The sequence below is a fragment of the Echiichthys vipera genome (assembly GCF_963691815.1).
Source record: "Echiichthys vipera genome assembly, chromosome: 4".
Taxonomy (NCBI): domain Eukaryota; kingdom Metazoa; phylum Chordata; class Actinopteri; order Perciformes; family Trachinidae; genus Echiichthys; species Echiichthys vipera.
This window is the reverse complement of record NC_139829.1, coordinates 16,159,677-16,184,600: the sequence shown is the minus strand read 5'-3', so window position 1 is coordinate 16,184,600 and position 24,924 is coordinate 16,159,677. Positions and strand designations below refer to the sequence as shown.

Genomic DNA, 24,924 nt, shown 5'->3' with positions numbered 1-24,924 from the left:
TTGTTTTGATCCCCTGTTGTGTTTCATAACGGACAAAAACATATTTGTGTATGCATGTTTTATTTATGGTATATGCAATCAATTGTGACAGAAAGCAGTGGCTATTGTAATCTCCCTGCCTTTATTTAATAATTAAATAGAGTTATTTTTATTTCTCTATTGTCATAAGGGGTTTGGAATTGTTCTTGCATGGTATGGAATGACAATGAAAGTCCTTGCTGCCATGGATAAATTCAGTAAAATAACATGCCAATTGGCAAGCTGATTCAGCATGGTACTCCAGTGTTTTTGTAGAAATTCAGTCACTTAGGAATTAAAAGTTTGGCTTTCTTTTGAACTGCACAGGATCAATATGTAATATTGAAATAAATAAAACCAAATGACTGAAAAATATTGTAAGAAAAGTTGTAGTTGCAGTTAAAAAAAAAAAAGAACCTGCTCAAGTAAAATTTGTCACCAACTCCTGTGGAAAATAACATATTTTTATTTTTATATTTTTTCTATATATGGTAAATATATATAGTTTATTCTACCTGCTAAATTATCCACTATGCTAACACTGTCTCAAACTAAACACTAACAGTTGTCCCCTGAAAACAGCCTTCTGTTGAGAATGATGACATAAGATTGGTGAGAGTTAACCAAAACAGTTAAGTTACGAGTTGAAACTCGTTTTAAAGCTCTTTATACTGAAGGAGGATGCAGATTCAAGTGATAATTCTCTGTTTGTTCATCAGCACGAGCGAGTCCTTTCACGTTGTCCTCACATGGATGCTGTACTGAGCTGTATTTCTTGAAAACCTGTTCTCTAGTTGTTTGTTGGTTTGAATTCCATTAGTTAGAGTTTAGGTTCAGTTAGAACGTCTGAGCAAGAGTTGTCAAATACCACACGCCACAGTCAGTAAATCTGACCGTTGAGGACCCTGCTACCTTATCGCTACTCACAACCATGATTATATTAAAAAGGACAAAAGAAATAAAGGCTTTGCAGACTTTGGACTGAGTACAAAGGTTTTGCTAGTAATTCTCTCTGCATGCTGATGAACCAATATGAATAGCAAGCTTTGTACAAGAGTGCCAGAGTGTTCAGCTTTTTTTGTGTGCCTGTGCGTGCCTGTGCGTGCGTGTGCGTGTGTGTCTGTGTCTGCACCCTGCCTGTTCTGAAATTGTCTCCTACTGTGCAGTTTTATGTTTGGTTAATATTGAGTTGAATATTATTGTGTTTGCAGCTGCATGCTGATGAGCCATTTTGAGGAGCCCAAGCTGAGCGATGATGAGGAGCCACCCACTGAGCAGGACAAGAGGAAGAAACTGGTCCGTCAAATACTCATACACACACATACAATTTTGCAATCGGTAAAGCCTTTTGTTTTGTTGTTCTAATGCATCAGGCCTGACATTAACATTCGGCCTAGCTAAAAAAAAAGGTAACAAATGAACACAGATATAAATGTACCTAATATCTTTTGAATTGAAGGGACTAGATCGCTGTAACTGTATTGCCGTGTATGACATTAATAAAAAAGAAATGACTGGATCGGAATGCTGGATCAGCCTCATTCAGCCGATATCCGATCCAGCTAATTAGGCTATATCGGAGCCGATATCTAATCCGGGTATTGTATTGGTGCATCTCTACTCTTAATACAAAATAAAATCACTCAATAAATGATAAACCCATGATTTAGAGACCAAAAAATATATATTTATCCAGTAAGCACAGAGAAAGGTGGTGACTTCACAAACCCGTTACTCAACCAAGTCACAGCCACCATTCAGCTTCAATAGCTGCTACAGCTTTTCAAGCAGCACACCACAACCCCAACCACATCGTAACTTTTTAAGTACAGCCTCTGGTAGCACGCATGTGTTATTGTAACTTGGAGTATGCTTTCAGTCACTTACGGTAAGCACAGATGTTGACAAGTACCTATAAATAGCCCCTAGGTGGGAGATGTGTACCAATTATACAGTACAATGATGCATGTATATATGAGCATGCATTCTGTATGAGGATTCATTCCTCTGCTACTCTGTCACACTTTGGAAGCTCAGAAATGGTTACGCTACTTCACATTGCAAAAAAACATGATTTAATTTGTGTGCGTGTGCGTGTGCGTGTGCGTGCGTGCGTGCGTGCGTGCGTGCGTGCGTGGTCTTATACAAATTTAATTGTTTGAATGAAGAAATACAGCTGCATTTATTTTCTAGTAGGACTATGTATGCCTTTTCCTCTTTGTGTGAGTGTGTGTAGTGGGGGGGCTATCCCATGGCAGTTATCACCTCAGCCCAGACCCTGACGTTTTTCTCAAGGGAATAGAGAAGAGGAGACAGAAAGTCGCCAACTCTCAGCTTCTTTACGCATGTGGGTGTGTGTGCTAGGGGAAGTGCCTGAATGCATGTGTGAGTGTGACGGGTGTGCCCATGTGACACAGTTTTCAGTTTGAGGAGAAAGATAATGAGTAAGGAGACCTGTGGCATTTTTGTGCGTGTGCGCGTGCGTGTGTGCATGCTCGTTATATTCAAGCACTTTCCCATGATGAATAACCTCAAACAGTCGTGTTTAAGGTTATTCATATATATTCATTGATATACCTCTCTTTGATAAATTTATTTAGACAACAAAGCACATTGAGGAATCAGTCAATACAACATGTCATCTTGTTTCAAGAAGTCACATCCACATTGCTTAAATATATTCTAAGTTAGTGGCATGCAAATTTTGTTCAGCCAACTTTCATCAGAAGCTGCCATGTATGTCCATCTGTAAGGTTAGCTGTCAGGGTCTGCTGCATTGCCAGCCAGCCATCATGTAGAGGCAGGAAGCCCAGCTATGAAAAATGGAACAAGGAACGTGAAATGCCACCCCTCTGGGAATGAAGAAGCTTGAGCAAGTAGGGGAGTGAAGCAATACCAAATAGATAAAGTTGGGCTCACTTTTATGCACAGCATTGGAACCAGACTCAGATAGTCTTGACTCACTCCTCCTTTTCCAGGCACGTGTGTGAAAAGTCCTGATTTGTTTTTCTCTATTATATGCAGTGCATCCATCTATATATTAATATGTGAGGGACTTAAATGAATCTATATATAGTTTATCAACCAATAACAATACAAAAAGGCCAGATATTTGTTGGAAATGTAACTTTGAAATGTCAAGGTCAGTACAGTAGATCACATTTCTTTAAAAAAATGTATCAAAGGGATCGAAAATGTTTTTGTGCGTGCGTGTGTACTCTTTCTTTTTTTCCCTTTTTTTTGAGAAAATGCTGATATTTAAGGCTCATTCTTGACATTTACAAATGAAAATTAATACAGATGGAGTTTGCCTAGTTGTAAATTAAAACTAACTGGATAAAGATCATGTGATGATTGACAGTTCCAGAAATGCTTATAAATGGACCTCAAGCTGTTATTGTTTTTCCAATTATTATAAGGTTGTTGTTTTTTTTTAGAGATATTACCCCCGGAGCTCTGTATGTGTATACACTGGTGATCAAAATTAGAGAACAAGTTATTTATTCTGAAATTTTGTTGTTCTTTATTGTTCAGAATTTGACTGATTATAACCAAGGTATTAACAAAAACCTTTATTTTGTGGAAAAAAACAGTGAGCAATTTACTTTATTGTTGGACATACTCTATTTATCTGGCATGTGTCCTGGTTACTTTGCAAGCTGCTCTAAGAAGATTGAACTCTGGGACAGTAGGCTGTCCAGATGAAGGCCAAAGGGATGACACACTCAGCCATTGCAAGAGATGTTGGCCATTCCAAATCTGTGATTTAGAGAATATTGAAACTTTACACAGATTCATTTTGAAGTCCTTCAAAAAGGCCGGTCGTCGATGTTAAACAAGTGCACCAGAGGACAGGATTATGTGAAGACTCTCAATGGGGAATTTGTTCAACGCTGCAGCTGGAGTTGCTCTCCAGTTTAGTGCTGAAAAGAGCAAGGATCTGCCTAGGCACACAGTGTCTCACCATTTAAGGCAATTTGCCCACTCTGAATTGATCAAACCTCTCATCAGCAGAAAGAATAAAAAGGTGAGTCTTGTGTTGACAAAGGAGAACTGGTCCACTGCACTTGAGTGATGAGAGTACATTCAATGTATTTCTGACGAAACATTATGTTCAACATAGGACTGGGGAAAGACTAAACCCGAAGTATGTAAAGAAGTCAGTTAAATTTGGAGTAGGTTGTGTCATGGTTTGGGGGATGTTGTCTGCAGCAGGAGTTGGGCCTCTTGTACAGCTTCATGGCAGAGTGAATGCAAATGTTTTTGAACCTCCTTTGGCAACATTCAATACCTTCAATGCAGTTGTCCCCTGATCGGCCGCAATTTTCATGAAAGACAATGCCCCCTGTCACACTGCAAAACGGGTCAAGCTGTTCCTTGAAGCTAAGAATATTGAAACAATTAAATGGCCAGCTCAGAGTCCAGATCTAAACCCCATAGAGAATCTCTGGAAAATCTTCGGTGATAAAGTCATGTCTAAGAAACCCAGTACAGTTACCGAACGGTGGAAGAGACTGAAGAAGAATGGACCAAGATCAAACCAGAGCAGTGTGAGAAACTAGTGATGTCCTGTGGGCGCAGGTGTGCTAAAGTCATTCAATGCAAGGGCCTCTACACTTCCCATTCATTTTTTAATCCTATAGCCCGAAGAAAACATGGTTTAAATGTTTTACTTCTGGCACAATGGTTACTGTTCTCTAATTTTGCTCAATGTTTTTTCTTTTTTTTTGTTGAAGTGCCTTGGTTATTAAAAAAACATTCTAGTACAGCACATAGACAACAGTGGTATAGCCACTGAAAAATAACAGTATTTAAGAAAAAATCAAGTATTTACAATTTGTTCTCTAATTTTGATCTCTAGTGTAGATAGTATAGTATATTGCAGTGGCGATTGCTCTAAGACTGCAAGGGAAGCTCAGCTTCCCCTAAAATGTCACCAAAAATTAGTTAAATATATACTGCTGTGTGTACATTTAATTGACTAAATGCGCGCTAAAAAGTCTTCATCTTTGTTCAGTATCAGCTACTTATCACAGGTAACCGGCGCAGCTTCCATCAAGAATAAACAGCCACCAGTTTTTCACTCTGTTGTTCTGAACTTATCCGGAGACTTTACGGATCCCCAGCGACTTTGTCTTTGTCTTTGTTAAAAACAACTAGCGTTATGTTTGGGGATAATCAAACACATTTAAAATGTCGGCTGGAAAAATTAGCTTCCCCTCCTTGAAAGACCAGCAGCCGCCACTGGTATATTGTATAGTGGTGGAAAGTGGCAGAGACAGACAAAAGACAACTAAACTCTCTACCTAATTACACACATGTCCATATAGTACAATATCCCATCCATCTTTGCCACCGTCCTCACTTTCTGGTATATCCCGTCGTCTGTCCTACTGTGTCTCCTACTTCCTCTCTTTCCATACGTGTAGCCTCCCCATATCAAGCAGTCTCATTAGAGTCTCTCTGCCTACAGGTGATATTGTGTGACTGTGCTGGTTTGTCTTGATTGGATTGTGGGCACCTGCAATCTGACATAAAGATGAACGCAGTGAATACAGGGAAAAGGGAGAAATTTACTTAATATAATTAATATTTTACTCACCACTTTGACACTAATAAACAGTTGCTTTAGTACCTATTCTTATTCCATATATGCAGTTCGACCCCTGCGACCTTTACCCTGCTGACTTCTATCCGTGGCAGATCTATAGCAAACAATTACTCAAACATGGCTGTCTTCAGGGCAAAGCTCTTTAAAGTCTTCCAAAATTGTAAACACAACTTATTGCGTATGTATGTACTTTCTAGTGAGAAACTCATGGGCCCTAGAAAAAAATGAAACTCTTTTGCTGACTATGTTAGATAGAAGTGGTTTGAAAGCTGTTTTGTCCTGACAATGCAAAAGGAAAATCAGCAATTTGTAGTTGATATTTGAAAGGACATTACTAGTTAAAAAGGGGTTGTGAAGCATATACTGTAAATAAAACATGGAAAATGAATGATTGATATTACATTTTATTTACTTTATTTCCCCCAATGGGATTTCCTTTTTACACAAAGCATAAAATAATATAAAACAACAACCATACATGACAGCACATAACATGACATAAAACATATGTATTATAAAACATAGTGTATAGAATTTGGGAAATGGTCGAGTTCAAGGAAGTACCATATTCTGCTGTAGATGTTGTTTTATCCTGAGCTGTTTTAATGATGAAGACAAAAATACTTTGGAAATACAGGGATGCCCCTGGATTGGGCACTAAATGACTGAAACATTATACACTGACACATATTTTATTTCAATGTATTTTGGAGAAATATCAATAAAGGACCCCGGCTGGATTTGAACCAGATACTCTGCCTTTCATGGTCGCCATCTTAACCCCTAAGACTGGACCAGTTTTGGTTCACTTTTAAGAGAACTGACAAACTGACAACTGTCAAGATTTTTTAATTAAAATGTTATTAGCCTGACATTCAAATTTGACATTGAATATATTTATTGATAACAGGTTGACATTCTGCAGACAAATTACCAGTTAACCACATATGACAATGTTAAAGCTAATGGTGAGTGACAACCACTAATTGAAACTGCTGGAAGCTCTGTACTTAATGTATAGCTGGTTATCGGAGCTAACCAGCCATGAGGAGCTACAATCAGACTGTGCTGGAAAGGTAGGGAGTCCAGTGGAGCTTTGACAATTAGAACTACATTTAATGGATGTAGGACTTCTAATGGCAGGGTACCCAGTAGGGTACAGTAGTGCCAAACAATAGCACACAAAGAACACAACACAAAATAAGACTAAATAAAGCAAGAAGAAAAAAGAAAGCAATAAAAACATAACCAATAAAGAGGATAAAAGCAACAAATTAAATATAAATAAAAAGCAGTGATTTAAAAAAGACATTGGGATTGTCTGAAGGGCCCCTCTTGATGATCTGAGGCTGCAAACTGGCTCATACATGGTCAACATCTCCATTTTCTAGCTTGGAGCTAGAGCCAGAGGTACTTTAAAAGTCAGTAAAATCTTAGAATTCAATTCTAAATCAAACAGGGAGCAGATAGAGAGAGGTCAGTGTTTGAGTGCTGTGATGTCTTCTGTTAAAGAAAAGCCCTAGCTGCCGCATTCTGAACTAGTTGGAGACGAGATAGTGACTTTTGGCTGATACCAGAAAGGAAGGAGTTACAGTATCCAAGTCTGGTGAGCTCGTCATACCTTTTTAATAAGTCTTTGAAAATGCTTTATTGTCCAAATTGAATTGTCCCCCAGATCAATTGAAATTCAAATGAAACCTCTGAATCAAACAAGAGGTCTATCAAGGGTCTTATAAGATATTATGTAGAGGGTAATGTATCCTTTTGGTTCCATGCCCAGAAGTGACAAGGTCATTTAACTTCTGCCATCGGTGCAGAGAACAGAAGAAAAGAAAGGAAAGTTGTGTGTGTGTGTGTGTGTGTGTGTGTGTGTGTGTGTGTGTGTGTGTGTGTGTGTGTGTGTGTGTGTGTGTGTGTGTGTGTGTGTGTGTGTGTGTGTGTGTGTGTGTGTGTGTGTGTGTGTGTGTGTGTGTGTGTGTGTGTGTGTGTGTGTGTGTGTGTGTGTGTGTGTGTGTGTGTGTGTGTGTCAGGACCTGGCCTGTCACTGCACATCACACATACAGTTGAGTTTGATATTTGATAAACCTAGAATGAAGGAAAGGTCACATTTTAAATAGGCGGGTTTGGTTTAAAATCAAATGGCCTAGATTTCCATTCAGAGGTTGTCTTCATGTGTGCAGCTCTAACATTTCTAGTGTTAGGAGGGGCTGCCTCACCTCTGCTGCTGTCTTCTGGATTTGACTTACCATGTTTTTCTGGGCATGAAATGTGAGTTTGTTTTGGGTTTTGAAGCTATTGACTGTTCCGATCTATCTTGTCTGACATTTGTAAGCGCCACTCACTTTGATCTGAGTTTTCCGGGCAACTAGACTAGGCTAACTGAAGCTGTGTTTGGGCCTCGGTACATAATGCATCATTTGATTCTTGTTCTTCATCTGTAAGGCCAGCTTACAACAACAAAAGGGATACGCAACATCAAAGTCTTTCTCCACTGGGTACTAATGACATGGGCTCCGATTGTTGTTGTGGTACCACACACCCACTCAAGCCTATTATTTTTTACTACACACTAATGTACATGCACACTACACATGCAGCTTATTGTGCTATGAGTAGGTACCAATGATTAGACTGAAAATAGAAGACAAAGGTGCCCTATTACAGTATTGTGCAGGTAAAAGCAAGATATAATACGGGGGCGGGTTGCTAAACCTTATCATTGAATAGTGATAGAGGCCAGATGTGGTATTATGTATTAATCCAAACATGGGCCAAAATACAAGCTACGGTATTGTGCTGCATCATGGTTTATGCTGCTTAGGTGTAAGCTCTGGGTCTGACTGAATAGACAGATTTAAAACTAGCAGTTATGAATGTGTCCCTTGCACCCTTAGTGTTACTGTATCTGCAGCAATGCAGGTAGATGTTTTTTTCTCATGTATTGAAATACTGGCTTTTGAGGTGAAACTTCTAATGGCACCCTTTCATGTTGCAAAGTGGAATTGTCGCTCACAAAGGTCTGAATTTTAAAAAAAAAATGTTTAACTCAAAAGCAGCAGCAACTTTTTCTTACATGTATGTGTGTATATATATATATATATATATATATATATATATATATATATATATATATATATATATATATGCACCACAAATGAAATTCCATTTGCCTCCATCAGAGTGTAATGGCCATAGAAATGTCAGTTGTGCGTTGGGAGGAGGTTAAGGGAGAATTAATTGTTAAGGAAGGACTAATTTAAATACCTGAACAGAATGATCCATTCAGTTTAAAGTTCTTAATTGGTGATAAGGTCTATGACAAAAGACTAGATGTCGAGTTCTTTGCCCAAGGAGCTGCATTCACTCTGTAGTGTCAAGTCCTGGCATTAAACTTCATGCCGTTCAGAAACATTACTTCTTATGGGTTTTATATATTGCAGCCTCCTAGGTGCAGAACAAATACATACTCTCATTTTGAAAAGCTTCATTTGGTGTGCTCTGTTTATTGTTTAATGTAGTCTCGATTTATTTGAACAGAATGCTTCGTTTAGTCATTTATAGCATGTGCTCAGGATGTGTAACTGATGAGTTTTTGGTTCCAGACAATTAGGCTAATGAGATAGTTTTCAGAAGGGCGTCTTTCTGCCATTGGTATTGGCAATGGTGGGTACATATGATAGTATAATAAACATTAGGCTTACAGTTAAAACAGTTGTCTTCCAATTTAAAGATGGTCCTGCTAATTTTGAATTCAACAATAAAAGTATCTATTGTACATATGGTGATCTGAAAGTAGCAGAAGTTGACTGCAGCTCAGACTCAAAACTTCCTAGACAAACAGAGTTGCAGGAAGGCAGTTCAGGCAAGTGTTAACTTCATGATATACAGAAAGAAAGCTGGGATACTAGACTTTATTTCTGTCTAAATGAATGCTCCCCCGTAACATTTTGGCAAGTTTAATTTCTGCTGTGCATCCACCTCCAATGTGAAGGAGAAATGAGAGAAGCAGAATCCAACAGTAACTGACAGTGACACACATAAACGACTTTCACACTAAGCTGAAATGCAAACACTGTGAATGTGTGTCTCGGTTTAATTAATGGCATTTTTTTTAGGATTGTGTTATAAAAAAACAAATATCGAAATAACAATTGAAAACCAAATGCCTACCGAGCAAACGGATATTTGAATAGTTATTTTAGTTATTTGAGTCAGCCCTTAAATATTCAACTTACTTTTTGTTTTTTTAAAACAGAAGCAAAATACCACAACATGTTTTTACCTTATTTAGAATCTCAATTGCTAAGCTTGGAGCATGGCAAAACTTTGAGAGGACAGACTATTAAACATGCGTGCTTTTAAATTTGAGAGGAGGGAGATCCAGAATTATACCTTTTATAGTTACCCCATGGCTGTTGTTGCTCAGAGTGAATAGAAAACTTTTTCCAGCACTTATTAATTAGTCATAAAATTGTCCCTTCATTTTCATTATTTTGTGTTGATTAGCAATACAACTGATTTTCTTCCCCTAAATGACAATTACATTAAATGTGCATGCTTTGATGTTTAAGAAAGGATATGATAGAAAATGATATCAATTATTAATACCCAGTGGCTGTCATTGCTCAGAGTGAACGGAAAATGCTTTTTGAAGCATTGATGAAGTACCGATTAATCATTAAATTGTTTTTGTCATTCAGTTTTCCATTATTTAATTTTAATGAACAATCAAACTGACTCCAGAGGTCCTCCAGAGGTATATATTTATAGGAAATGAGTTTTGGTGTGTTATCAATTCGCTCTGGGCCACACAAAGCTGTAGTAATGAAGACTTGCCATGCTTGCTTTATTATTGCTCCTAGTCTCAAGCAGACCATCAGTGTCAGCATAATTTGGTTTTGCTGAATAACAGACCTCTCTGACAGTGTTATTTTGCAGCACAAGATATAAAGATTCTCCTTTGTGCTGCCTCAGGCATACAGAGCTATCAAAATGAGTTTCCATCTCTGTCGCTTCTGAGCTTTGCAGATCAATGAGGGTTGTGGGTTCTTAAAGTGTGGCAGGATTGCATATAAAGTATGTTGTAATTTACCACTTTTTGAATTAACAAAAAAAACAACAACAACATGCAAATAGGGCTACTCAGAGATACCGTATACCACCGTACTTGGATGGACTGTGAAGTGCCTCATGCCTGTATCTCAATTGTAACGTTTGAGGCTGCCATTGTTTACCTTTTCTTTAATGGCTATGTCTGATGGTTAGTCAGTTCCACTCTAGATGGATGGGAATAATAGCAAAATACAGAGCTAAGAAACTCGGTCATGTTTTATTTTTTACTCGACTACTTTTCAATCAATTTTATAACAGCATTTTTTTTTACTGAACTGCATCATGAAGACAAAGGAAATTAAGTTTGTGGCAACTTTACTGGCAATGTGAGGCAAATTTCTGTCAGCGGAAGGATACAGAAACAATTTTAAGCTACTGAATATCCCTTGGCGTATAAATTCAGTCCCTGCTGTAAATCTGCCTGCGACACAATATAATTCTGACAATTTAAGTGCAGTGTTTTAATCATCGCCATGGCTACCTTTTTCACAGCAGTCATTTTGAATTGTCATAGAAGGAAAAAGACAGGTATAATTAATAACATTAACAATGGCTCAATTTTTTTTAATTGTCCCAGTGGTGCAACCCTATGAGAGTTGTACACATTCTCTATCTGATATGAAGTGTTTGTATCAGCACTATGTGATCCTCAGAGCAATCACATACTACGTTGTTGGTGCTTCGGTTAATGTGTCAGGACTTTTATCATGCTACTGTGGTGGTTTGGTGTTATTTGGAGCAGTATTGGTGGTTAAAAAAGACGTTTTAATGCGTTTAGCTCGCCGCCCAGAGCGAATCCATGTTAGCTGCGACAGGCTGTTAGCGACTCACCAAAAAAATCTATGTTAATACTTCATACACAGAAAAAGAAAGACTGTCTCCGGCTCATTTGATTTTACACCGGAATTTAACTTTAAGAGATGTGATGTTATGGAAATACCTTTCCACATGCAACGAGGAAAGAAAGTCACACTTCCTAGTCTCAGTAGCTAAAATCAATTTCCCCCAATAAGTGGTTTACATGCTTTTCTAGAGGGCCACAAGCCTTCATGAAAACTTATCTAGAAAGACCTGTATTTGTGGACATCAACAATTCACTGATGATACCTGTAAGCGCATGCAATATTTTCAAAAGGCACTAAATGGTAAGTAAAGGAAATTAGGCAAACTTTCGATTGCACTTGATTTAGTCACTCACAACACATTCATGTTTTGTTACTAATTAATGAAGTGAGAGTCATTGCATACATTCCAAATTAGGTCATAGATTTTATAAACTGGCTTCAAGTTCGGGAAATCTTTCACCAACAGACTTAGGTTGAGGTTGTGGGAGTGTATTGCAAATAACATTACTACATTCATTTAGGCTATATAGAAATAATTGCTAATAAATATTCAGTTTATAGTTTATATCAAATTTATATCACAATGAAAAATATTTCTTAGTAGCTGGATGCATTCCCTTATGAAAAACTGACATTTTACGAAGTTCAAAACTGCAAAAGTTGCTGACTGCATTCTTCCACTCCTGGCTCTTACAAATGCAAAAATGGGTCTTTCAGTGCCTGCCAGATGGCACAGCAGATTTCAGACCGGATGCCGCATATCGCTGTTTGACCCATCTTGTCGCTCAAAGCCCCAGTTGCAAGTGTCTCTCCAAGTCACAGCCAATCCATCAGCCAAATCCACCTGAGCACTGTGAAGGTCTACACCGACAAGTCAAAAAGTTGTTTTAAATTGCCAGAATTATTTATAGGCATTTACTTTTACAGACAATCAGGGCTATCCTACAGGCTCTTACATTGAAGCACATCCTCAAACTAATTTTGTTGTATTAAACCCCTTTACCATCACAAGACTTGCAGGGATTGCTGCAGAGTAGCAAATCCACAGCACAGGTCTGCCTCAACCTAGCTTCATCATGTAGATGCTGTGGCCTATATTGAACATTGAACATACTGTAGCCTTTAGGATTATGACTTATTACATTTTGCCCACATGCCTTTCAGGCAAAGTTAAAGTAGACCTCTTCGTGTCCTCCCACACTGCTGTCCTCCTCAATGCCATTACACAATAATTGAGGGTGGCTTGCTCTAGGAATATTTACAGCTCTTCCATGTTTTCCCATTTCTTTTTCATATGTTTGTGTGTAAGTGTGTCCATGCCTGCACACCTACGCTTAAAGGTATGTGTTTGGTAATATGCACCCTTATGAAAGACTGCTAAAATGTTCTACATTTACGCCCTCTAGTACAATACTAATTAGGGCATAACAATTTGTGCCGCCTCATTTAGTGAGGAAATTACTGCAATCAAGTTCTAATCCTCCCTCTAAGTCAGAAGACTCTAAGACCATGAACTAATGAAACCTCAGAAGATGAAAGGGGTACAGAGGTGTGTGTCTTTCTGTGTTTTGGGGGGCACAATCTCTTTTTCTGTTCTGGTCTTTGTTTCTCTGACTGTTGCTCTGACCTCTCCTGTCTTATACATTTTAAATTCCACAGATTCCGGCTTTCTTGATGGCAATTCAATGGTGCGGTTTATTTTCTGTTGGGTTGATCACTCTTTGTCCCTGAATATAATAAGACTGACGGATGTACATGACCTTATCTCTCAGCTCACTCTTCTGTCTCACTCTGTTTGGTTTTCTTCTATTTTGACAGTGAAGCTTAGGACCTGCTTGTTATTTAAGCCATGTGTATGTGATGTGTGTGAATAGATTTGAAAATGTTGTTTACACATTCGAATCTTTACATACCTATTAGCATTTTCAGAGTTTTTTTAAAGTTTAAGTTTGCTATCAACACTGAAATATGACAACAAAAGAAATGTTTGCATTACTGTTAACATCTAGTAAAGTGCATGGTTTGTAATATTGGATGTTTTAAAAAACATGGTTGGATATGCTTGGTCTTAGCAGGCCAAAGCTTTGTTCTGTTGCCTCCAACTCTGTGTTTGCGTGTTTCAGTATAAGCAAACGCAAATTAAAGGTGTTGTCACTGACACATAATGACAAAATTTGTACTTGCCAAATCGCTATTACATGTCCTTGTGCTATCATGTGATAGCAGAAACACTGACAACCTGTATTGTGGCTTATATATTTTTTTGCAGCAAAGCAACAGTACTTGTGGCATGTTTCTCACTGATACTTGAGCCGTTTTTTTAAAACACTGAAATCCACATTCCAGCATTTTCAGAGTATTCATTGGAGAGCATGTTTATTAAAATCCGGGGTGGGAAATGCACCGGCTGAACAATCTTTTTTGTGCTGACCTCAGGTGGTTTAACTTCTCACCTTGTTGCAGTGGTGTAGGAGTGTACTCGAGAGTGTAGTACACTGTGACATCACTGCGTCAGGCATGATTAAAGGTGCAACAGAGCACACTTTTGACCAAACCAGCAGTGAGTCTGTTTGGTCAGAATTGCAACACACCTGAAACTTTCAACCAGAGAGGGCAGTAAAACACTGCTTTATCCTGTTATTATTAAGGTACTGTTCAAGAAAAAGTATCATGAAGCTACCTTTTATTTTAGTGAAAACCTGGAGGTCACAATGTTACCAGTGTGTTGGTGGCGGCACATGATGGGGGATGCACCATCACCCAATGTTGACAGGCATTGATTTTCCCATTTTCTCATTTCAGACTTGACAGAACAATGTGCATGTCGCTGTGTGATTCTGATTAGATCTATGCAGGGTCAGTTGCAGCCCTGCAGTTGTCACCTCCCGTTCTGAGGGGACTCTTAAGTTAGTGTTGTGGTAAAGGGCCCCAGAACTGCTCACTTTCAACATCCCCTACATTTACATCTCTTCCTCATGTCCAGATGATCTAAGCTATTGCTTGAGTCTAGACACAGTTATTAGAGATTGTGACTGTACTGATCAGATAGGGCAATTACATCAACACATTAAAGCTAAAAAAAAATACACATATATGTTGCTCTCACTCTCCACCTGGTGTTGTATTGTTTTTTTTAATTAAAAAACACATTCCTGTCAATATTTGGTCACATACACAAACATACACACAGACTTTAATTAGCCAAAATCAAGCCTGTACAGCCAAAGTAGTTTAAATTGCAATCATTTAAATGATCATGGCCATGTTAATCTAAGTCATAATTGTCATAATAGTCAACAATTTAAATGCCCTGTAATGCAGTCATGAAGTTAATGGTGCTTATTATAATTATAGATAATAGATTAAATATAGGGGAACTCCACTGGTAAATTGATCTTAATCTATGAAATTGGTGATGTTTTACACAGCCTGTGAAAACATTTATGAAAAGGCCTCTGTGTGTCTGGAGAAGCTTGGTCAAGTCTGAAGAAATTACTCTAGTTATGGCATCAGGGTTACCTCAGTTAGGCTTTGGAGACTCCAGCAATTATAATATATCAGAGTTAATAACTTGGGGCACAGAATTTACAAATAGGACTCCTCTCATATATTTTACATTGAATAGAAATTCACTCACACAGAGTCATGTATACATGCTTATACTGGTGTTCAGTATATAGTTGTCTTTTAACTAGGGCAGTATATGTGGGGACATCAGTATATAGCAGATATGTGCAGGAGTTGGCGTAGAAGAAGCCTGAGGTAATTGCATTAGTGTCAGGCTCAGATATTTCGCAGGCCCATTTCCCAACAGGCCAGTGCAGCTCTGCCAACAAATAAACAAATATAGAGAGACTATCACTCTTAAGAATAATATTCATTAGCCACACTCTCAGATATGCATACACACATACAACAATCCTTTGCATCCCTTATTTTGACATTTATAATCCCAGAGAGACATGCCTTCAAAGTCCCACTCTTGACGTGACATATCAAATGTTTAAAATGTGATGGCTTTTGTGATAATTTCAAGGGTAACGCTCGCAATGTTTTTCATTTTTATTGTCAACATATCCCATGACCAACGCTAGTCCATCTTATAATTATTTTTTTGGCACTCATCCCCAAGCCCATTAGTTCCTACTAAAGAAATAGTTCTTAACTGTCCACAACTATACACTTTTTAAAAAGGATAAATCCTTTTGTAAAACCGCTCTTTGCTGTGGTTTTTAGTGGTACTGAAATAGGAATAATCACATTTGTCTAGGACCATTATTCAACAGCAGATTTGGTGCTCTAGTTAGTATTTACGGCAGCAGGATGCTGCATGTGGGATCGACTCAAACTAAATTAGAGGGCCCATATTCTTGGTTAAAAAGAAACTCCTCACCAAGTACAACAACAGGACAACAATGTAGGTCTGTTGTACGGATGAACAGGCTGCATCAGGCTTCAGATACACAGACAATGCTTTGTTGGTAGGATCAATTATTTTTTGGGTTTAGTCCTCTTTTTTTTAGGATTTTTTGACAATAAGAAAAATATAGAATGTCACCAGACTCATCCTTGTTATTTGTGATAGGTTCTTTTGATAATGTTGTTTCCTATTTATTCTTAGCAATAAACCCTTTTTTTCTGTATTTATGTTTTTGATGTATATAACGCCACTAACCCCCGCTCTGGTGAAGCCACTGTCAATACAGATGGAAGTATAACCTGTGTTTATTTTCATGATAATTTTAGATGACGTGGGAGCAAAGCATAAGCGTCATTATCATCATCATTTGCATAATTACATTTTTTTTCTTCTTAGCATAACTCGCCCACTTCTCTATTTTGTCCTCTCTGCTTTTTTCTCTCTTCATCTGCTCACAAGGCAACTACCAAAACCCTTCCACTTTCTTCACATCTCATCTGTCTGTCTCTCCTCTTTTCATCCTGCCTCTCGTTCATCTCCTACTCTCTCTAGGCATGAAGAACAGTGCTTGTTTATCAGTGGGCCACAGCAGGGGGCATGTCACTCTCCCTTCATTCTCTCCTCTCATCTTCACTCCATTTGTTATTTCCTAAAGCCTCCCCTGGTGTCATCTTTCCTTTACCCTGCATTTTCGCCCTGACAGTAAGGGACAGTCTGTGCACCATCAGGTTGGCTGTGCTCTTTATCTTTATGCAGATTGCTTTTGTCCTTTAATTCATCACTTTGTCGTTTTTTTTCTATCCCATTGTTTTCTACTCCTTGGTATGTTGTCGTAGCTACACTTCTCTACAGGGCATAACACCACTGCCTTTTTGTTGACTTTATCTTTTCCTTGTACATCCACTCACCCCGGATTACTCTACTGACAATCCAAACTTTAAAATGTAAAACTGTTACTTCTCTTGAGGACAACTTATCTCAAATGACCTGAACTGAACATTTTGAGCAAATGACAAAAATCAGACATAGTTGCAGTAGTAATTAGAGAAAACAGTGTTTACAGTTTTTAGTGTATTTACACTTGTTGATCATCTATGTAATGCTTTATTGACCAAGGTAAACTGTTCTCTCAGTTCTGCCTGATTGAGTGCTTTGTTTTTTCATTCATATTCAATTATTCTTCCATTGAGAACAGTCGATGACATTTTCCTTTTAGGTGAGCCAAAAACGTTCACAACTGGTTAGATTTAAGAATTTTAGAAATGTAGAACAGGTATTGACACATTACAACATTTGATTAGTAGATTAGATAGTCAAATGCAAAAGTCCAACTAACGTATTGAATTAGCAATGGAGTGCTGGCAATCATAACCTTTTGCGTCAATTTTTACGGCCTTGTGCCTTTGTCAATGCCTGTACACAAAACAAATACGGATAAAATGTAATTTTAAGTTGTGAAAAACCCATTCCCGATAGAGATACAGCATATTAAAGCATAATATACAGCATAGTATAAAGTAAAGCTGTTGAAATAGTGTGTGAACACATGGTATGCACCACATTGATCCGTAAGATCTACTTCACGGACCCCAGGGAAAGAGTCAGAGAAAAGCCCAGCCTGTCCCAATATCTGTTCTGTGTCAACATTGGAGAACTGGTTGTACAGACACCATGGTAACCAGGGTATCCATGTGTGAAAGCAGCAGGATTTAGTGTATAGATCATGCCGTCATTCAATTAGGCTATTGATTAATTGAAGAAATTCTTGACAGCTGTTTTCTGGCTATTTGAAACATTATTGCTCATATTTGATTGGTGTTTTCTATGTAATTATATAGTTTGATATATTTTGTATGTATGTGATATTGGACCAACTATATAGTATATAAATTAACTGACAACTTGGCCTTGAACCAAAGCTGGGGAAAGATGTGAAGACTCTTTTCCCAAATGTACATTCCCCAGAAAGAATTTCCCTCACTCATTTTCACAATTCCACCCTGAAAACAAAAAAACACGAGGGAAATTGCATAATTTGGACGAGACAGTGGGTAGAGACATGCCAGAACTTCAGGTTAACTGTTGCTCTTTACTTTTCCTAAAATAAAAGGTACTTTTTCTCATAGTACAGTGCACCAGTTTGCCATTAACACACTGTTTCTGTCTGCATCTCCATTCCAGTCATATATCAAGCATGTTCAAAATACCTGTAATAAGAATGAAAGGCAGCAGTTTGATGGGAAAATAAATTATTAGTCTTCAGCATCACTTGTTTATGATTTTTATCTCCTGATCATCATCACCGACTGACCCGCACTGTGTTTAACTGAACAACCGATGAGTCATCACACACACAAAAAGAAAAGCTTTTTTATTTTCAAGCAGCACTCAGATTTATTGTCTTATATAATTGTGAAGCTGTGAAACGTGTGTTGAGAATAACTTATCCGGAACAATATGATGCTTTGATTCATTTTTTAACACTTGAGAGCAGCTTGCAAATCTAGTCAGCATTTCCGAGGGCGACCGGCTGGCGAGGTCACATTTATGATGTGTCATAAATTAGCAGATGAAATAACATCTGTCCGCAGTGTAATCCTCTGAACCCCACACTGTCAGCATCCACTTGTCAATACAGTTCTGCCTTTACACTTACGTCATACAGCCCCATAGCTCATCACACTAAAGTGACACACTTGACACACTTGTTTTCTTGTGCACTAAGTGTGTATGTTGTAGTGGGAGAAGTTTAAAATCCCCCGCACAGGCAAACCAATACTTTTTTTTTGTTTTACGGTAATGGCATGGGCCCTAGTTGGCGTTAGAAAATAGCAACAGTAGTCCCGGAATTGCATCAGAGATGAGGGTTTTTCACAGGCCATGTCATTTCATCTGTCTCTTCATTTTTGTCTGCCTCCTCTCGTGCTGCCTACTCGTCTCTTTCCTCCCCCTCTCGGTCCTAAACAATGAGGTACAGCTGCCTGCTCTCACAGCGTCTCACGTCTTCTTCTTTTTTTCATTTGCTCTCTTTATGGTGTTCTCTGCTACAACGTCATCAAGCCAGTTCCTGTTGAACCTCCTTTCTTGCACGACAACACACCTTTCTCTTCCTGCATTTATGTTTCCTCATTGCCACTTTCTTCACTTTCCTTTTCACCTTTCCATTCTCCTTAGCAATCACATTCTCTCCGCCTCATACCTCTTTTGTCCTTTGTTCTTTGGTCTTTCTTCTCTTGTCCTCTCATGTCTGCCTCTGCTTTTTCCCCATGGATGACACTCGATCATGTTTGTTGTTCTTGGTAGCTTCCACTCTTCAGATTGGTTTGTGTGTATAGCCTCAGCACGGCAGGTGTCCTCAGCAAATAGCCCTTTATCTTAGCACTCTGTTGTCGTCTATCTCAAACATTCTGCTTTTAAAGTTATGTCTTCTCAAAACATCCTATTTACATTCTGCTGTCTCTCGCTATTTAACTGTCTCTTCATCTGTTGCATCGTTATCTTATAACAACTTGTGTAAACTTCTTCAAACACTATTAAAGTGCTCATCCACACACACCTTTTCTCTCTTAGTTTTAATACTTTGTTTCCATGACATTATGCACTGTACCTACGCCAGACTTGTAATTGCCTGTCTCTCAACTAAATCAGAACTAATATCGGATTTCTATTGGGATTTGTGCATACGTATGTTAATGTTTTCTTTAATTAGATATTTAAGGATCATAGTGATAAAGAAATGCCTATAGACCTCAATCTTTCACTTACACACATCAGAGTAATTTGTAGAATTTGTTAAACAGACACACACACACACATCCACACTTACAGGACAATAGAGAAAGTCCTATACAGACACGAAGACATATTCAGCAAGTCGTTATCCTGAAGGTAATTATGCAGGTTAGATGACAGCTATTCCATTAAGCCACTCTTTAACAGCCACTCATCACTTGTTTGATTGCACTGTAATGACAAAGTACTAATTAGCATGACAAGTATTCTCTCCAGTGATTGGCTAGAGACGAAAAATCATTACAATATTTTACTTCTAAAGAACCCAATGTTTTTTTTGTCATCTGGATCTATTTAGCTTTTATGGGACTGTGTGAGTAAGAGTGTACAAGCTTGCACAGATGTCAAGAGTATGATGTGTATGATATGATAGATTACGAGTAATAAGTCACTGAGGGAGTTTGTGCTTGGATCAGTCCACGGCCGGCTTTCTAAAGGTTGGAAGAGGAGTTTCAAGCTACAACACATAATGATGATAAATCAGCTGTTATTGTGAAATGAAGACACACATGACACAAATATCGCTTTAAAAGCGTGTGGTGATGTAAGGGTACATGACAAGCCGTTTTCAGGAGACAGGATTTCAGCGTGTTCAAATAACCAGTTTGTAATTTGGTCATAAAAAAACAAGTTTTTTTCCGTTCCACGAATTTGTCGGGCGATTTTGCCGTCAGCCCTTACAGACAGAATTTCCCAGATCTCATCGTCTCTCCAGTTAGACATTTCCGTTGGCGTCTTTGTCTAAATCCCCCATTGTGTTTTTGTTCTGGTTTAATGCGAGCCGCATGATAGAAAACATCATCATTACGGCCACTCACTCACTCGAAATTAGTTACTGTACTAACACATGGGCTCAAACAGAGAATACACAGACTTTGTACTAGGAAGCTGGCAGAGTAAACTCCATTTGGACATTGGTGTTTTTACATTTAGCTCGGCTAGGTAATGTCTAGATAATTTGAGGTTTGCTGTGCTTTTGTAGAAGATTACAGGGTTACGGATTCAAATTCAGAGAAAATGTGCAGAAAACTGAAAATACAGGTTTTACATAATTTAATTGAGCTCTTTTTAACTGTTTTGTAACACAACAAATTGTGTTCAAAGTTGGCCATACTGTTGATAGGAATAGGTTTCAATCGTGGAATAATGTTTACAATGCACATACCATACCATCTCATTTATTTGCAAACAAAGTGCAGGCTTTCAAACTTTTGTTTTCCTCTGCTCTGGCTTCACTCCATAGAAAATAAGTGTGGTTGCCCACAGAAATCTGTCTGCTTTAGTCAGACATCCAACTTTTTCTTGCTTTCGTACTCTTTTGTCTAGGATTATTTTTTCTAGTGCTGTCGTCTGCGTAAGATGAATGGTAACAGCAGTAGCTGCATATACTGAATATACTTTTCCTTAGCGCAGGGTTTGTGTTAGATGTACTGTATATGCCAAAGTTGGAAATGGTTACATATCTCACTTTTTTTCCTCCCATTTTGTTAAAAGTGACTCAAACATTGTGAGGGCGTTACTAGCAAATGTCCTTTTCATCTACTTTTGCAGGTACATTTTATTGCCAACCTAAGCAGAAATTGATGGAATTAAGAATTAATTGGGGATTTATCTTTTCGTTTAGAGTTCTTATTAAATGAGTTGTATAATTTGTTTCTTAAAAATGAACTCCGTTTTTGCTCAGATAGAGGACCTCTATATGGAATTGGCTTTACATATTTGTTTCTGTCATTTATTGTGACTACGCTTTGGGGTTATCTCTTTTTTCACTGTTTATATCATGCCACACCAGAAACCCTGTATAATGGAAATGCAGGGTGCTTTTGTGCTCAATCATCCAGAAATTTGAAGAAGTTCATCACGGTTGTCAGTAGCTACTCGCCCTCATTTCAGTTGATTCACCAGTATTATATGTGAGATCTTTGTAGGATTCTGTCCTCTGCTGAAACTAGAGTAACTCTTCCGCTGTAATACAAAGTCCTAGGTTTGAGAGAAGCTGGGCATAGTATCCAGACTGTGAAGCATGGTAGGTATTGTTATCCCCGACAAAATCAAAGCTGAGAAGCCTACAGAACAACCATTTGAAAGGCCAAACTGACCCAGCCAAAACCTGACTTGAATCCTTTCACAAAATGTTACATCTTGAGTGAGCCTGAGCTAATCTGCATTGAACAATTAGAAAGAAAATAATAAGCAATGCAGACAAATTTCCGAAGAATGAAACCTTTAAAAGCTGACAAAATATCCAACCTTCCTGTATTTTACGGAGGAGGAAATTAAGCTTGCATGCAATTTGCAGCATTTTCTTCTCAAGAAATGATGTTGCTTGAAAGGTGTTTCATTAAGACATTTTTTTTTAAATTTCCGTGTTTAGTACCACAAATTATTGGCAATATCACTTTGTTTGAATAGGTTCTGAAAGTAGTATATATTTAGCAGTATCTGAGCTGCTCATATTCTTTCTCACGCAATGTAAATGTGTAAAATCTTTGTAACCCAAAAAGTTGACCTAAGCACTATTCAAAGTGTAATTTTTCCATTTCTTCTGTCCCACTACAGCTGGCCCTAGAGGACCCGGTGCACAGTGTTTCTCTCCAGCAGTTTGTCTATGAGAAGCTGAAGGCGCAGCAGGCCATGATGGGGGACCAAAGCTTTGGGGTCCTGATGGAGACCGTAGACACAGAGCTCGTCAGGCAGCTCCAGGAGTTCCTCCAAGGCCTCTAAATTTACAATTCTTCACTACCTTTCACAAACATCTTAACCTTATGCTACCCTCTTCCCCCGTATTTGAAAATGTACCGGAAAGGCTCATAATCTGCCGGATCGGTGGACTCCTAATCCAACCCTTCCTAAACCTCTACCCATGCTAATCCCTATCTATATTCACGCCTAGCCTCGTCGACTGTCCTTAGCTAACAGCCCTCGTCCCTTTATCTATGATCTGGCTTCCCTTACATCCTTTTTTTGTCAAGTGGGGGTCTATGTTGGAATTTGAAAATATCTACCTTCACACCACATAAAAACATCACCACACTAGAGCTTCCACTAAATTCTTGTAGTTTCTTCCCTTTCTATGGTTTTAAGGTTGAATAGGTAGAACATTGGACATATGGTATGAGATTGGGGGTGTTTGAGGAGTATATAGGAAAAATCCCCTTCTGGTGCCAGAGCAGGAGCCTCGAACTATTTTCTATAGAGAAACATACAGATTGTAGCAGAAATGTGGATAAACCGTACCTAAAGGACCTAAATCAGTGTTTACAGAATCTATTCTTAAAAAGAGAAAAAAGAAATGTAATTTTGTATGTATGTAAAGTATGGATGATATTCTGCATGAAGATATTTTACATTCTAGTTGGTTTTTTCGTGTTCATTTCTCTCTCATTTGAAAAAAAAATATTTTGCCATAATCAGAGGTCAGGTTGAAGTAACTACTGAGAGAACTGAGTGTTTTTCTTTCATTTTGAGTTGAGTTGGAGGGAAGTTTTGTTTTGACTGTTAAAATGGGTGATTTTTAAATGGTTGATTTGTATAAGTGCTGAAACACATTTATTGTATATAGATACTGCTGCTAATTGTTGGTGTGTCAGAGCACTTTAATTACCAAAAACTGTTTCACCCGTTTTCATCTTTTTCTCAATGGTACACATTCTCACAATATTGTAAAGACAGTGGTATAAGGCCTCGGAGCAATGCAGCAGGATTCAAATTAGGCTTGAGTTGCATTGAGACCCTCATCTTGAACTGTTGCCATATTTTATGTCTCATGGCTAACTTGTACAAAATAGACTAACTGCAAACCTAAAATGCCGTTAGGTTGTGTCTTCACTATTTAATTTGAAAGAAAATGAGGAATTCTGACCTAAGTGGCTGTTGAAGAAGTCCAATTGTGAGCCACTGACTTAATGAGTCAAATACATTGTGTTTCGCGTAGCTGTCCTGCTGTTTTTTTTTTTACTTTTAGTGCTAGAGGTTGAGATTTGATTTATTCAATTTGACAGAAGAACCCGTTTTTCTAGGTTTTTTTTGTTTTGTTTTTTTCAGAACAAGTGACTATTTGGAAGTTTGGCAAACCTATATTATAGAGAAAAATAAAAAAATAGGTACCAAAGTTCTTTAATTGTTGGATGAATACATTTATACAAGTGGCATGTAGACCTGTTTAATGCAGAATCCAAAATGGGATCTAAAAAAAATGAAATATTGTTTGCTGTAATTTGAAACTCGTATGGAGAAAAGGCTCTGTTTACTTTGAGTCACCCTGCTTTTATAATCTGTTCTTCCTGGATTTACAGATGCATATGGTTTTATTTGCTCTCATTGGGTTTGTCAACCTCCCTGGGAAAGTGATAATCCTGACACTCGCTCCTTTGACACTGTGATAGAGTTGAGTAGCAGTCAGAATTATGGCCTTATGCTTTCAGCCTTACCTATCCTTGAAACTGAAAAATACTTTTCTCACTATTATGTTAATTTCTTAACTAGTTAAACAGTAGATGATGTCTGTACTCCCATTCTGTTAAAGTCTGGGATTATGAAGTTTAGAACATAAAACAAATTACAATAGAGATATGTTTTGGGGTTATAAATTTGGTTATGCTTTGTTGGGAAATAATCCTTGTTGCTTTACCAAAGCATTCAATAAAATGCAGTACTCCGCCAAAATATTAGTCTGTGTATTTCCATAACTGATTTTATGATGCATGTACATGAAGGCACAAATCCCAATCTCATTTCCACCAAGCAGTCCGGTCAGTTCACTTTGTTACACATTAGAACAGTTATTTTAGCGTTTCCAATGTAAAAGTTGTGGATGGTACCAAAATAACTGCTCCATGCCATCAAATTGCTTAATTACCCCTCATTTGAGGTACCTAGCACACTGATCCGATACCAAAAGGTGGAACTGGAAACACTACAGTTCGCGATTGTTGCAGATGTTCTTCTGCATCAACAGTAAAAATGAAATGCAGTGAGGGATGAAGGTTTTTCAGCATGTTTCTCAGCACATGGCCGCCCACGGCTTCCATCACACGTCAGAGCCATGCAGGAGGAAATGTAAAAACTGAAAACAATACTGTCCACTTAGGAGTGTATTTTTTCGCAAAAATTTAGACCACCAATGC

The 24,924-nt window shown here is 38.1% G+C and overlaps 1 protein-coding gene across 1 annotated transcript in view; it reads left to right on the top strand.

Annotated features, from left to right (window-relative positions):
• Window positions 1-24,393, top strand: part of ipo11 (importin 11) — a 111,327-nt gene extending 86,934 nt beyond the window's left edge. The window contains exons 28-29 of the mRNA XM_083912127.1: window positions 1,230-1,314; window positions 22,358-24,393. Coding sequence (XP_083768253.1) covers window positions 1,230-1,314; window positions 22,358-22,522 — 250 coding nt within the window. The 3' untranslated portion in view covers window positions 22,523-24,393. The remainder of the gene's footprint in view (window positions 1-1,229; window positions 1,315-22,357) is intronic.
• Window positions 24,394-24,924: the final 531 nt, after the last annotated feature.